This window comes from Drosophila sulfurigaster, chromosome 3 (assembly GCF_023558435.1).
Source record: "Drosophila sulfurigaster albostrigata strain 15112-1811.04 chromosome 3, ASM2355843v2, whole genome shotgun sequence".
In the NCBI taxonomy this organism is placed as follows: Eukaryota; Metazoa; Arthropoda; class Insecta; order Diptera; family Drosophilidae; genus Drosophila; species Drosophila sulfurigaster.
In genome coordinates this window covers 32,831,846-32,847,188 of record NC_084883.1, presented here as the reverse complement: position 1 = coordinate 32,847,188, position 15,343 = coordinate 32,831,846, and the positions used below count along the sequence as shown (strand labels likewise).

The following is a 15,343-nucleotide window of genomic DNA, read 5'->3' as shown; positions in this document are numbered from 1 at the left end:
TGGGGCGTATGCGTAACGCAATTTTATTCCATGCAAAATGTTAATTTGCGAGCTGTATGTGTGTGTGATTGTTTTTATGTGTGTGTGTGTAATGCAATAAGAAACTTGTAAGCCCATGGACAACAACATCTGCAAATTGTGACAACAACACGAACAACAACAATCGGCTAGGCAAATGTTTATGTGCAGCCCCAAAGAAAAAGCAACTGTTTACACATGCCCTTTGTGAAGCAAATGTGTAACTGTAACTGCGACTGATTCTGAGAATGCGACTGCGACTGCGACTGTGGGTGAAGAGTGGGGCATAGAATGAGAATACGAATGCGAATGCGAATGAGAATGACGACTTTGCAGCTGGCGCCTGCCTGCTGTGTGGCGCGCTAAATAAACCCACTGATATCCGTGACAGCTCGCCTATATAGCTGGGCCACCGTCGCCGTCATTCTCATCGTCAGCGACATACTGCTTCCTGTCAGCTGCAGCGGCGGCCAAGTTTCTGCTGCTGCTGCTGCTGTTGCCGTTTTTTGCTACTGCTGCTGCTGTTGCCCGGCGGACATGTAAAAATATAGCACACACTGCGTATACGTCACGCACAACATGCACAAACAAATGAAGGCGCTGCCACGAAATACTACAAGAAGAATCAAATTGTCAACGTGTGTGCACACAACGAACTGTAAATACGCTTTCGCAATGGAGCAAATGATATTCAAAGTGATATATATATTTTAGATTGTCTTATTTAATTATTTGAAGCCAAACAAATAGCAAAAAAATTCTATATAAATTAAAATTAATATATTGTTTAAGAAATTATGTAATATTTCACTAATAGGGGATAAAATAGATATAAATACTTAATTTCTATTTTGTTATTGTATTTATAGCTTAGGTGAAATGCAATATATCTGTTAAATTCATTTTTATCTCATTGAAAATCAGTAAAGAGCAGTTTATATTAAGAAAAGAAGTCATAAGAAAAAAGAAGAAGTCATATTAGATTAGTTCAATATAAATTATATAGTATATCTATTATATTGTATGAAGTACAATTTTATTATGTCGTAGATACATTTAATAATTATAAATTAGCACCCGTATGGAGTGATTAAAAGTAACTTTTAACTTTTATTCAGTAATATTTGTAATATTAAAATGAAATTTTATTTAATGCATAGCTTAGAAATATTTCTCATTGTATTTTATTTTAAGAATTACAATGGAAAGTATTTGTTACTTTGTTTGGTGTAAATTTAATTCAATTTTATGAAATACATATAGTCAAATATTTGTATTTTCATTTTATTTTCTTTTGAATTTAATTTTATGAATAACTTTTAAATACAAATATTTGTAAGACTTATCACACTTATCACCACAATAAATTACCTGCTTTGACTTCGCTTTGCTTTCACTATGAAAGGGAACTCCATGTGAGACCATTTCGCATGATACTCGATAAAATAATAGACTTAACGCTGCTTACACACACGCCATCGTCGTTCCCATTGCCATTGCCATTGGCATCAGCATGGTCAACAGAAGCAAAGTTATTTGCAGCAATACAAAAGGGAATTGTGCCATGCGATGGCAGGTCAAAGAAAATGTTGGGGGGAAGAGTGGAAGGGAATCAACGGTATCGTTAGGCTCATTTATTTATTATTTCTGCTGATTGAAGTGCCATCAATAACTGTGTGCAAACAATGCAAGACTACGCACACAAAAGAAAGAAAAAAACAAGCAATATGGGGAGAGCGATAACTTTTTTTTTGGGGCCATGGCCATCACTTGCAGCATTTTCTTAAGATATTTGCAGCAGTATTTTTTTTCGGGGCGCATCAAGCTTATGCTGTCGACAGGCTTTAAGTTGAAGCAGCAACAGCAGCAGCAGCAAAGCAGAAAAGCAGCAGCAGAGTATATGCATAAATCAAAACTATGTGAGCTGTTCCCACGTGTGCCATTCATTTACTCGCTACACTTCAGTTCAGCTCAGTTGAGTTTTCGTTTTCGTTTTCGTTTTCATTGTCGTTTTTTCTTCTCCTCGTGTTTTTGTTTGTGAACATGATTTAGTGGCGAATGCGGCTGAAACCTTCTACCTTACTACCGAGACTGACTGACCCCTTGCCTAATGATGTCAATCTGTGGGCTACGCTTTAAACTGGGGCCAAAACCTAGAGACCGCCGCCCGCATATTTGGCTTCAGTTTATTTGAGCAGCGGCCCGCACACATTCATCATAAAATTTATGCTTGCCACACATGTGGAAGGAGAAGGCGAAGGCGAAGGAGAGGAGGGGAGGGGAGGATTTTAGGTGGCAACACGGAAAAGCAATCGCATATACAAAATGTGCGCATATTTCATGACCAGTCCCTTGCCCCCTTTACAGAGGCCAAAAGCACACTCGCAAATCCAAAAAGGGTCGTTGCTCTGATATGGAGGCTGCTTGCCAAAAAATTACATGGACCATTGGTCAGCAACAGCAACAACAACAGCAACAACAGCAATAGCAACATCAAGCTGAAGCTGAAGCGGCATGCGACTCGCATATTCATAAAAAACACCTTTGATGTATGTAATTTTGTTACCATTTTCTCTTCACTTCGCCCGCTTTCAGCTCTTCTCTCTGTGTGTGTGTTTTTTTTTGCTGGTGTCCCTGGCGTGTTTTACTCTGTTACCGTGTTTTGTTATGCTTTGTTGTTGCTGTTGGTCATTGCTATGGCAGTGTTTACGTGTGTGTGTGTGTGTGTCTCAGTATGTGTCTGTTTGTGTTTGCGTATGTGTGACACAGAAAGCAGCTTGTGTGCGAGGTGCGAAAATGTGACGTAAGCAACAGCAGCGACCATTAAATTGGGTTATCACGAAAAAAAGAGTGAGAAATACGACTGCGCTGAGCATGCCAGACCAGCAGATATGCTGTAATGCAAGGTTAGATGAAGAAATGTAGTGAGTATACCCTGCAGCATACCCTGTAATTGCAATTTGATGCGCGTGTTAATCACGTTTGGGGAATTCATTGCGAACGCATAAAAGTGCATTTATTTTATGACATCGTTTGGCGCCACACTTGCTCAACTTTATGTTACCCTTTATGCGGCGCATTTTGTCTTTTATGACTACAGGGTATAAAATAAAACCCAAAAATATGCTATATACATATATGATGAAGGTTTATTTTTCGTTTGCTTCATTCTTTTTTTGGTTTTTTTTGTGTTTTTTTGTTGGCTGCATGCTGTTGCCACAAGGGAAATGAGATTTGCGCCTCTGAGTATGCGTCGTGTCAGTTTCAAAATAAGTACGTGGGAATTTGGACATCCAGCAGCAGTTTGAGGGCAGCTTTGTGGTCGCAAAGGGACAACACACAGACACACACACACACACACAGCTAAAGAAAACAAGAGAGCGAGAGCGGTAGAGAGAGTCGTGACAGAGAGAGAAAACCACAAACAAACAAACAAATTGCCCCTTCAATGGAATTTTAAGCTGGCAGAAATGGGAAATGGGCCATCGACATGTTCTATTAACTTCTGACCAGCTCTCTCCATCTCCATTCAGTGGCTATAATTTGCTTAATTGATAACTAGTTAAGCACTTTGCTAACATCTTTAATAACACTCATTTGCGCTCAAGCCCCCAGAAAAAACTTTCACTAATTATTATTCCCGACTCGCCAAAAGTCCCTTTCATAGCAGCAGCAACTTGGTGCCGGGACAAAGATATATTATAATGCCTATATCGTATTTCAGGGCAAGCTTTTTGACACTTTTTCGTTTATTTATTAACCCATATTTAATTTTATTTAGGCCTGCTAAAAATATTTCTCGTTTGAAATTAACTCTACTCGATTCCAGCAAATGAATATGAAATTTATGCATGCTTTAGAGTTATTCTTGTAGGACCTGCTTAATTTAATAAGAAGAACATCGTCATTATCGCATTCAAGTTATTAAGCTTTCTTCGGATACTTATGAATTTCATTTTTTTTCACTATTTTGTAAAAAACAGCTAAAAATTATAGTTTTTTGGGCTTCATAGGGTGAACTTATTTTTACTTTCCTCATATAACACATTCTGATTACACATTTATGCTTTGTAATAAACGGAAAATCTCTGCTTAAACATGATTATTTACTTCTTTTCTTTAACTATTTATAAAAAGTCGGACTCATCATCATCATTTAAGCACTTAAGCCTGCTCATTATATTTTTTAGGCTACATTTGAAATTATAATATTTTGATTTTGTCAAATAGTCATTGACAAATCACATTTCGATTGGAAATTTAAACTCACTTTTTATCCTTTTTTTTAAGCACAAAATTTCACATAAAGCATCTTCTTTTGACGTAATTTCTTAGGCACTCTTCTTAAGCAGTTTTAATAAGACGCACCCGTCATCATCATCATCAAGGCATAAAGATGATCTATCTATGGTCTTGCTCAAAATGCTATGAGCCTAATACGTAATTGCTCAATTCATAATTTCAACTTCACAATAACGATGGAAGAAAGTGTCTTCAAAATGTTTTAAGCATTTGTTTTTTGCTCAAGAACTGTGAACTTAATTACTGTAAACTAAACTCGAGTGTAATTCACATCTCTCTTCAGTTCTCTCTTTCTCTCTCTATTCTGTGCTTAGAGTGGTGCTTGGGGAAGGAGAACAGAGGGCGGGGTCAGCCCACTTGAAGAGGCTTTTTATACTCAGGACGCGGCACGGATAAAGCTGAAGCTGCGTGTCCATTTGGGCTATGAGTTTTGGCAATTGCCGTTAGCTGACAAAGTCATCAAAATTTCACAGCCACTTGGGAAAGCAGAATAGCGCAAAATTTTTATTGTGTTTTCATTAGGCGTCGAGTCGAGGCTCACGGCTCTCTCTCCCCGCTCTTCTCTCTGGTCAATGCTGAACTTGGACAGCGTTGAACAGCCGTGGCAATTGGCGCCTGGGACACACGCAACGAGTCAGCTTAGTGTCGATGGGGAGGATGTGGGGGTGGTGGTGGGGATGTTTTGGCCTTTTGGGACTCTTTGGCATTGAGACAACAGGATAGCAAACGGTACGTTTCATCATCAAGTGCTCGACCTAGAGATGTGCTCGAAACGTAGCAAAAAGATAAATCAAAAGATGCGCTGCAAAGCCGCAAGAGTTGTTCATTTTTAATGAATTCAAAATAAAAAAGAAAGTTAATTACCGACAACAATTTTCTGATTGCCTATCGCAACTGAACTGCGACTTTCTGGCATACCCTTTAGCATTGGCGTTGCCAGGGTATCCTAGGACGAACACGCGAAAAACTTAATGAACTACATGAAAAGCGGACGCGTTTGATTGTTGCTATGTGTAAGTGTGTTTGCATTTGTGCGTGTATTTATATTTGTGTATGTGTGTGTATGTTAACTAAGCACTGGGACGTTGCTGTTGCTGTTGCTCTTGGTTGGCAGCTCTCAAGTATGCTTCGAAAATCTCCAGAGCACGTTTCCGGAAATAAATAAATAAAATCCTAAAGGAGCCAAGGAGCGAGCCAAAAATTGTTGCTTACTTTTTCGGGCAGCGGGTGCGGGCAGCTGGTCAAAAGAGATGAACAAATAAAAAAGATCGAAAGCAGCAAAAAAAAAACAGAAGCGGAAGGCAAAATGAAAGGAAACAAACGAGCTTTGCATAGAAATTTACGTGTCCAAAAAAAGGAAAGCAACAACAAGGATAACACAGCCAGAAACAGCAGCAGCAACATAAATTCCCGTAAAATTTTAATGATACAAATTATTTGGCAACAGCAAAAACAACTCCAAATGGCGCTCCCGCAAATGTTTTATTATTTTCTTTCACATAAATTTATTTTAGGTTAGCTGTATCTCAATCTAGAGTGGGTATCTCTGTGTCTGTGTGTGTGTGTGTGTGTATCTTAAAGTGTGCTTTCTATTGCTTTCAGCTGCATGCACTTGATTTGTAATTTAATATTAATTAAAACGTATAACAAGCCAAGGCAGCATGCTCAACCTGGCCAATTTGTCCAAGCATCTGAATAGTTTGTAAAACCCCGCCCCCGTTCTCTATAAAACAGTAGCAGCTGGTAGCAGAGATAGAGAACGAAAGAGAGAGGGAGAAAATGAGAGAGGGAGGGAGTTGTTTAGCTGAGCTTGGGCCAAGTCAACGAACCGAGTTGAGTCAATAATTTTATTGCAAAGACATTAAAATTTTAAATGCTGCCCGCATTGTCTCTCCCACTCTCTCTGTGTGTGCAGTGAAGGATTCACTACATCCTTCATTCTAGTCAAAAGTGTCTGTCTGACGCACCTCTTCGCTTACGGCAACTTCTGCGCCTTTAGATTTTACGTCGTCAACAACCAGGCGCACTCCTTGCTCCTCTTCCCCCTCCTCTGCCCACTCTTTCCATGTTGTTGTTGACTGCGCCAAAAACTTTGCCACTGGGACTTCTGCAGGGCGTCTCGACGTTTGTTCGGCTTTTACGATGGAAAATACGTCGATGCTGCTTCTCTTTCCCCATCTCCTTCTCCTTCTCCTTCTCCATCTCCATCTCCAGTTCCAGTTCCTGGTTTGCTCCCTTTGTGTTATCGCCGCACGCAAAAATGTTCCCAAGTGTATATATGTCTCTTTCCGACTGTGCTTGTATGCGTGTGCGTGCGTGCGCCTCTTTCTCTGGCTGTGTATGTGTGTGTGTATGTCTGCATTAACAAAACTCAATTTCAACTTTTCACTCTGTTCATGTGGAAAAGTTGCCAGTTGCCTGGAGTCTGGGCAAGAACCTAGAGAGACCAACTTTATACCCCACTATGAACTGTATGCAAATCGGGTAGCTTAACCGAACACTCAACGTGTTTTTCACATGAACATTCACTGAAGAATGCATGTTAATATTTTATTGATGGGAAAAATAAAGTATAAGAGCCTTTTTTTATAAAAACAAAACATTGTTATATATTTCTTAAAAAATACCTAATTAATATAACTTAAAATACTAAAAAAAACCAAAGGCTATATATGGTACATTGATATATTATAGTACTACATTCAAAATATACCTTAGAGTATTAAATATATAAAAATATATTTAAAACTAAGAATTTATTTTAGTATATTTTAAAACAGTTTTCTGATAGGGACATGTCAGCATATTTTAGCTCTATAGTTGAGCAAAATTATATAATAAACTTGGTATGAAACATACTAATTAAAATAAAGGTTCACTATAATAAATATAGTTATAATATAAAATTTGGAAATATTAATGCGATGAACAGAGTGAAATGAAAAAATGAAAAAGGTCCACTTAATAAATTCTCTCAAGTCTAATTTTCCAAGAAGAATTTTTTAAAAGTGTAGTCAATTGCTTCAACTCGCACACAATACTAGAAATACAATGAAGATAATGCCAGGTATTAGCTTAGTCTGTCAAACCTTATTTTCAAAACCTTAAGTATACGTTTTTGGCCAGCGACGAATGTTGTTCATTGCGTAGCTGAATTGAAATACTTATTTGATGTACGCATTGTTGGCATTACACAACGTGGAATGTGCATAATATAAGAACTAGCAACTTATAAAAAAAAAGAAAGCACAAAACTGAAATGAATAATCTAGAATGCATAAGTCATTGCAGGGCTTTGTAATATTATCACATTGTGCAATTAGATATGCAGACTTGGGGAGTAAAGTTCGTGCACAACTTGGTCAGGAAAATGCAATTTATGTGGCCAGCAAGCGATGCCAAAAAACATGGTTGAAAGACGTCGACGTCGACGTCGGCGCTGACTTGATGGCAGTTTGTCTCAGGAAACCGGAAGCAGGAAGACGCCATAAAGGCAACATTTTTCATGGCTGGCTGCTGCTTTGCTGCTTGCTGTTGAAAATGCAAACGTGTGCAGAGACTAGACTGCACTTGGGTGTGGCCACTAAAATGCCTCTAATTAGATTGAAGGCAAACTTTTCTTTCCATTTCCTCGCCTCAGACTTTGTTTCTCATTCTCTTATCGCTCTTTTCATTTTGGCAACTCATCGATAAATCAATGCGTTAAGTTTGATTCGAAGTTTCTTCTTTATTTCATTCTGGTTGTGTGCTTGTGTGTGGGAGGATGACTGTGAGAGAAATCGCAGAGCATCGTCAGCTGCCGACAGCTGATTGATGATCCACGAAATTACAAATTACACAAATGTTATGCGAATTGTCAGATGAAAAACCCACTCGCCGAATCACTTAAGCGAAACACCTCATTTGCTTTTGGATAAATGAATTTAACGAAAGCGCAATTTTTTGATTGATTGTGGCCATTAGCAATGAAAGAAATCGAACGATCGTTAATGCAATTAGTAAATTGGTTGCATATTTTATTTGTATATTTATGTTAAATTATCTAGTGTTTAAGCAAATTTATGAATACATGAAATAATGTGGATCAACTTCGTAGCGCTTCAAGCGCTCAGCATACTGACCAAAGAAATGCGCTTCCAATTGATAGAGCTTAAAAATACGATACAGATTCTCGTGTTGATATCGTACGTTTACCATCCAAATACATTGATTGGGAAACGTCTCGATATATCGCAGGATGTGAGGTGAATCGATATCGCACGGCATATGCGCTGTGTGAAAATCGTAAGGAATCGCGGCTTCATATTCACGCCTACGCCTAATATGCTGCACATGCTTAGACTTTGAGGTGGAAAGTATTATCGTAGCATCCACACTTTGCTTAATTTCTGTGCTATTTGTATTCACTGTGGTCGCATTTTGTGGCTGCACAGTTGAGTTGCTTCGCATGGCTTCAGTTCCATCTAGCACTGCGACGTTGTCTGCCAGGGTTTTGCCATTGCCATATGGCAAATGTGACTGGAATGAAATCAGAATTGCAATGAAGAATACTTAAGCAGTTATGTACTTACCAATGCAATAAATTGAATCAAAAGTAGACCATAAGCTGCATTTTCAAGCAGCATAATTAAATAAAAACTTGTGTCTGTCTGTAATGTATTTGGTGTCAATAAATTCGAGTTTGAAATAAAGTGAGAGCTGAAAAGTCAATGTTATCTGAGTAAAGTTTCTAATGAGCGCAGAACGCAAATAATTTTACATATACTGCCGCATACATAAAATTTAGTTAATTACCTAACGGGATTAACTTTTGAAATTATCTGCCAGCACTTGGATGTGCCCCAAAACTTCAGTGAGAAACTTTTTGTCATTCTGTAAACGCTGCTGCTGGTTGTGGGCGGTTTCTATTGTTACATAGCTACCCATATATGTGTGTATCAGAGAACTGCAAAAATCACTATTTTCTTGATTTTAACCATACGCGTACTTTTCCAATCAACTCAACTCACTGAACAAAACACAGCGATGAGTAAAAATCAACTCATTTTGCTGTACACATCATTCCGATCATCTTGAGTTTTCGGCTCAAAATTTGTCATTCAACTCAACTCACTGAATAAAAAACAGTGATGAGTGAATTTCAATTTATTTTGCCGTACGCATCATTCCGATCAAAAAAATGAGTATGTGTTGACGAAAGCATCATTCGGATCATGATACAATAACACAAGGTAGTCTCGTCGCGTGCCTTAACGTTCGGCTTCGAGCCACTATCGTCAGTGCGCTCGTGCTTGTTGAAGCGAAAGGTTGTGCGCGGACGATTTTTTTTGTGAAGATTAACCCTTGCGCAAGACAAAAATGTCAGATTGCAATTATATTATATATATATTTGAACTTTATGATAGAATTAAGAACCTGAACAAAATAATTAGTAATCAAAAACAAAAATAACGATTACTGTCAACTTCTAAACTATTAAAAATTAAATTATAAAAAACATTTCAACTCTTTTTAATATAGTGGAACAATTAAACCCTATGCGCAATTGAAGGGTTAATCGCAAAGCTCTACTGTCGATAAGGGGCAGCTTTTCCGACGAGACTACCTTGTGTTATTGTATCATGATTCGGATCAATTCGAGTTGATCGTTTATGAGTAAACGATTAGCGACAAGACGACACGAAGTGAGCATTACGAATGCATGTACAATAACAATTTCTATGCGAGCTTCTTGAAGCTTGTTGTTGTTGCTTGTTTTTTTTGTCTTCGCACATTTCATCTGTGCAGAAAAAGTACCGTTTGCTGCGCGCATGAGTAAAATCATACGAGTTGATTTTTGTGAGTTGATTGCTATTCTTGTTCAAAAAATTGATTGTTGAACCGAATGAGTAGCGCCCGAAATCATTATGCTGAACACGAGCCGAATAATTTGGAGTGAAACAAAAAATCGCTCGCACCCGAGTGGATTTAAAATCTACAACGAAAATGTGAGCGCATGCAAGTTTGATCGGCTGATCCGAACAGTGTGATTATTCGGTTGTTGAGCGCGTATGAATTTTTGTCATTCACCCGAAGCCGTTCTCTGGTGTGTATGTAGGCTGTGTGTGTGTGTGTGTCTATATTTATATGCTGGCCATGTTTGGTTTATATGCTAGTAAAGTTAAACGAAGTTTTAGCCGATCCAAACGATGTGCACTTGCAAGTTATGGCCAACATGTTTACCAGGCGAAAATTGATAACAAACAACACACCCGCACACCCCGCACACCCAGCACACACACACACACACACACACACGCAGACCCGCACAGCTCGATGCGGCATCAATTACCCACGCCATGTGGCGAGACAACAAGAAAGAAGTGAACTGAAAGAAGCACAGTAAAAGCAAAAGCAAAAAATGGAATAGCGAAAGCAATTGATGGGCGGACAGCGGGATGGTGCATGGTAAGAGTGCAATGACAAGGCGACAGGGCGACAGTCAAGAGACGAACGACGACAGGCGACAAGCGACAAGGATACTAGGATATTAGAAAAGCCACACGGCCGATGAGGAGCATGTAAAGTGACAGCCAAGTGGCACATAATGGCTAGCATTGATAATGACCAGCTTGCAGATCGATATACCATATATATCTTCTGTATACGGGATATGGCAGCACATTTCAAGTGTGAAAATAATATGACAGCAGTAATCAAGGCGTCAGGTTCGCTAACAGCATACAGCAGACACCAGACAGCACAGCGCACAGCACAGCACTCATAACCATTGCCTCCCCTGGGCTATTGATATTGATTTCAGATGCGATAAAACGCGGCGTATACGCAACATGCCGAAAAGAGCGCCTGCAAGCGAGGAGACGGCGTCGAGCGCCTGAAAAGGCTGCAGGAAATGGGCAAAATATCTGTACGGAAATGTTAAACGCATTGCAATGAGTCCTCGCTCTCGTTCCCGTACCCGTCCTCCTGCTCATTCCTTGTACTCCCCTGGCTACTGCCCGCTGGCTGCTGGCTGTTAACACATGTCACTGGGCCATAATTGCAAAGGCATACCATGCATTGGAGATGGGAGCCGTGGCTCGAGTTGGAGTTGGAGTTGGAGCGAGCTACAGACAAGCTGGGAATGAATGACAATTGTTTTGACACGCCTGATGGCTGGCGAAAGCTGAACAGGGGGCCGGAAGGGGAGGAAGGCAGCTGTCAGAAGCAGCCTGAACGGGCACTGTAACCACACATACAGCCACAGCCACAGACCAGGCCTGCTGATAAAATCCAAACACGCACACACACACACACACACACACACACACAGAGGCAGCAAATTGAATTTTTCATTTTGTGTCGTCTAAAATTTATGGGAAAATTATTTTGTTGTACATTGCGTTGAAATGCAACTTCATTAAGCGAATGCAGCAGACTTTAAGTAAATTTCAATTAAACGGCAATACAATGCACACCACTGTGTGTGTGTGTGTGTTCTGTTTATGTTGTTTGTGGTCACTGTGTTGGCATCTAAAGCACGTTGCACGTTGCACGTCCAGCGTGGTAAGTAAGTAACAGACAGCAGCAGCAGCAGCAGCAGGCGGCGGTAAATGGCTTAACAGTTAATTTTGCATTCAATTAAGTTGAAGGCGGTCAAAGGCAGGCCGTTTGCTGTTGTCCGCTTGCCACTTCAATTTTACAACATGTGTAGCAACCAAACAAATCTCCTTAGTTGACTGCACACTACATTCTTGTATGTAGTGCTCTCGTTTCTCGTTGCCAATCTTTCTTGCTCGCTGGCTGGCTGGCTGGCCATTGATTAATAATCTCGGCAAACCTCCAGTTTACTTGTTTTTATTTGCCTCTTGCAGTTGCAGTTGTTGGCTTGCCTGCTTGCTTGCCACAACAAGCCGGTTGCAAATGCCTAAATCTGCCAGGATAGCACATATTTTGGCCTGCGTCAGCAACATTTGCTGCCAGCTAAAGATGCTGCACTCCAAGTGCTTAGGCGCTAGGCAGCTCACACTTGCCTTTCTTTTGTCTACCCTGGAATTGTGCTGGTCGTGGGGAGAATTGTTTCGACTAGGTGTAGAAAGTAGAGGTAACATAAAGTACTATCGATATTCGAAATCAAGGAAAGCAGTTTATAGTTATTGGTAAAAAAGGCTTTTTTATGAGTTGGTAAACATAAAATACGAAAGCATAACATAGGACTTCAATTGTAAATTAAATTAGTGATATTTAAAAAATTTGTATATAAAATTTGTATTTAGAATATATTTGCTCAATGACTTTATTAACAAAATGACGCTACAAATTCACGGATTCCGTCTAGAGGTCAAGTGCTTTCGATATATGTAACTATTGATGACTACTTGACAACACCTAACCTAACCATAGTACTATATTACCGATAGAATTATTGTACCGATAGTACTAGCGATAGTAGTCATAGTACTATTGTACCGTCAGAACTATCGATAGTTCTCAAGTTGTGATATTCTATGGCTTTGTACTACTACCAAGTATTGTAGGGTATTTGACAGTCGGGTATGCTCTTTGCGTGCATTTAAATTCGCCATTCTTTTTTTGTAGCTGTATTTCATTTTGTTTTGCTTTTTGCACGAGGCAAACCTTTTGTTTATTTGCGCTCCGTCGGATCACAAAAACTATAATAGCAGCAGCAGTCCGGGCAGGACATGGAACACGGAATGTGTGTGAGCACGGATGCGGGCACAGTGCATCCCAAACGTGGATGTTGGATGTTGGTGGAGAATGAGAACGCGGATGCTGGCGCCTCGACACAAAGGCGAAGCAGCGTTGAACTAAAGCGCAGCTAACAAAAATGTTTATGTGCTGCCGGCTATTGTATGCAAGTGTGTGTGTGTGATGAGTAAGTGTATGTGTGAGTGTGTGTGAGAGTATGAGTGTGTGAGGATATGCACGTCTGTGCAGTTATAAATTGCAACTCGTGCGCAACGTTTGCCAGTTCAGAGCTGAGCGAATCGGCATTCAAGATTGAGAGCAAAAGGACGACAGAGAACCCAAGAGAGTAAGCGAGAGAGACAGAGAGAAAGAGAGAGAGAGAGAAAATAAGGGAATAAAGTTTGGCCTGATATAGTTTGGGTTTCGGGTGGCTGGATAGTTGGTTAGTTGGGTTAGTTGTTGCGTGTCAAAGCCACCAGCAACGGGGTCGACGAGCAGGTGATGCATCTGTGGCAACTGTGTCTGAGAGTGTGTTTATGTGTGTGTGTGTGTGTGTGTGTGTGTGTGTGTGTGTGTGTGTGTGTGTGTGTGTGTGTGTGTGTGTGTGTGTGTGTGTGTGGGGTCTGGCGAGTAAAGGGGTGGAAAATAGTTACTGTAATAGAATTAACAAAACACCAAAGCAGGGCACAATTAAATATTTGTGCGGCCAGCCAGTTGCAACAATATGTGTGGCACGTCAGTTAGTTTGCTCTGCCTCTGCTTCGGCTTCTGCTGTTTGCCCCATTGAAATCCTCTAAATTGTGTGCGGCAAAAATAGCAAACTATATTGTAGTAGAATCATATTGGTAACCATTTCATACGCTTGCATAAACATGCAATATTTTGCGCTGCATAGTAAAGTTGCAACATTGAAATTACGCTGCAATTTAACAATTTCTTTTTTAATGTTTCGCCGTTAAAATGTAACGACTGTAACGCAATTGCAACTGCGGTTCCCATTCCATTTATGTACACACATATATACACAACACATACATATACATATTGTGTGCTTGTATTTGCATTTACAATTACAATACAGGTGCGTGGCAGTTGCCCCAATGCGCTCGGCGTTGCATGCCACGTGCCTCAAAACGAATCGCTTCAATAAATCACACTCTATGCTGGACGAAACTGAAACAGAACTATAAAATATTTCAATTGCATTAAATCGCGATTTTATTATAGAGCAAAAAATTAACAGCAAGAACTTTATGCTAAAGACTTTAAAAATGCATAATCCCAACTAAAATTAAAAGTTAAAAACGGAATTTAGTGCTTGTAAAACCTAAAGTACATTTAAAGATACTCGTAAAAATCGCTCTCAATCGCAGGTCGATAATTTATTTCAGGCCTCGGGGCACAAATTCAAATTAAATAGATATTTATTAATCTGCTAGCTTCGTTTTTTCTCCTTGTGTTAAATCGAATATAATAAATTGATGTGACAGCTTTCGAGTACACATTTATCATGACGTTTGAGCAGGCAGTAATAAATCATGCACTAAACAATGAAAAAGCGTGAAATATGCGTCTACTTTGGCAAATTTCAAAGCTCAATTCACAACGGAAGCCGATGGAAATTTTAAATGATTTCGATACACAATGATAAGCAACAAATTTGCATTATGCTCGAAAATTAAATGCACACAAAGGATGAAATCAAATTGGTTATTTAATTGAATGAGATTTGAGCTTAAAAATCATTGCCTAACGGGTTGTCATCATTTCGACAAATTCATCGTAGCTCAGCATTCCATCCCCATCGCTATCATAGGTTCGTATCATTTCATCAATCTCATCGTCTGCTATCGGCTGATCCAAATCGAAGAATACGGTCTTCACCTGGTCGGCGGAAATGAAACCGGTGTTATCCTTGTCATACACCCGAAATGTATCGCGTATTTCGTCATCATCTAGATTTCCACTCAGTTTTCGCGACAAGGCGGTGACGAACTCTTTGAAATCGATGAATCCATTACCATCCTCGTCCACCTCGTTGATCATGGCGTTCATCTGACTTTCGTTTGCCGTCTTCCCCAAAGCTTGTAAAAACCCAACGAGTTCCTTTTGGGTAATGTAGCTAGATTTATCGTCGGTTAGCAAGGAGAATGCCCATTCAAAGGACTCGCGTTCATGATCATTTAATTCCATTTCTAATACTTCAAATTTAGTTTATTTATGTAAAATTTTATACGAAACAGTCAAAATTAAAAAAATTATCGTAATAGTATGAAATGTGTTTGTATTTTGGGAAAAACTGCCATTTTTCTGGATGAGTATCGGAAAGTCTCTA

General features: G+C 39.5%; 3 protein-coding genes across 8 annotated transcripts in view; 1 reads left to right on the top strand and 2 right to left on the bottom strand.

The window, feature by feature from the left end:
• The window catches only part of LOC133840740 (cyclic nucleotide-gated cation channel beta-3), an 83,332-nt gene that overhangs the window by 11,579 nt on the left and 56,410 nt on the right, over positions 1-15,343 (top strand). The gene's annotated exons all lie outside the window — the stretch shown is intronic.
• Positions 8,302-9,057, bottom strand: LOC133841876 (uncharacterized). The gene is made up of 2 exons (XM_062274665.1): positions 8,892-9,057; positions 8,302-8,838 (listed from the first exon to the last, which is right to left on the bottom strand). The coding sequence occupies exons 1-2, from the start codon at positions 8,943-8,945 to the stop codon at positions 8,380-8,382; spliced, it is 513 nt and encodes a 170-aa protein (XP_062130649.1). The 5' UTR covers positions 8,946-9,057; the 3' UTR covers positions 8,302-8,379.
• LOC133844288 (calmodulin-like) lies at positions 14,654-15,312 on the bottom strand. The gene has a single exon (XM_062278206.1). It carries the CDS (start codon positions 15,199-15,201, stop codon positions 14,758-14,760), a length of 444 nt encoding a protein of 147 aa, XP_062134190.1. The 5' UTR covers positions 15,202-15,312; the 3' UTR covers positions 14,654-14,757.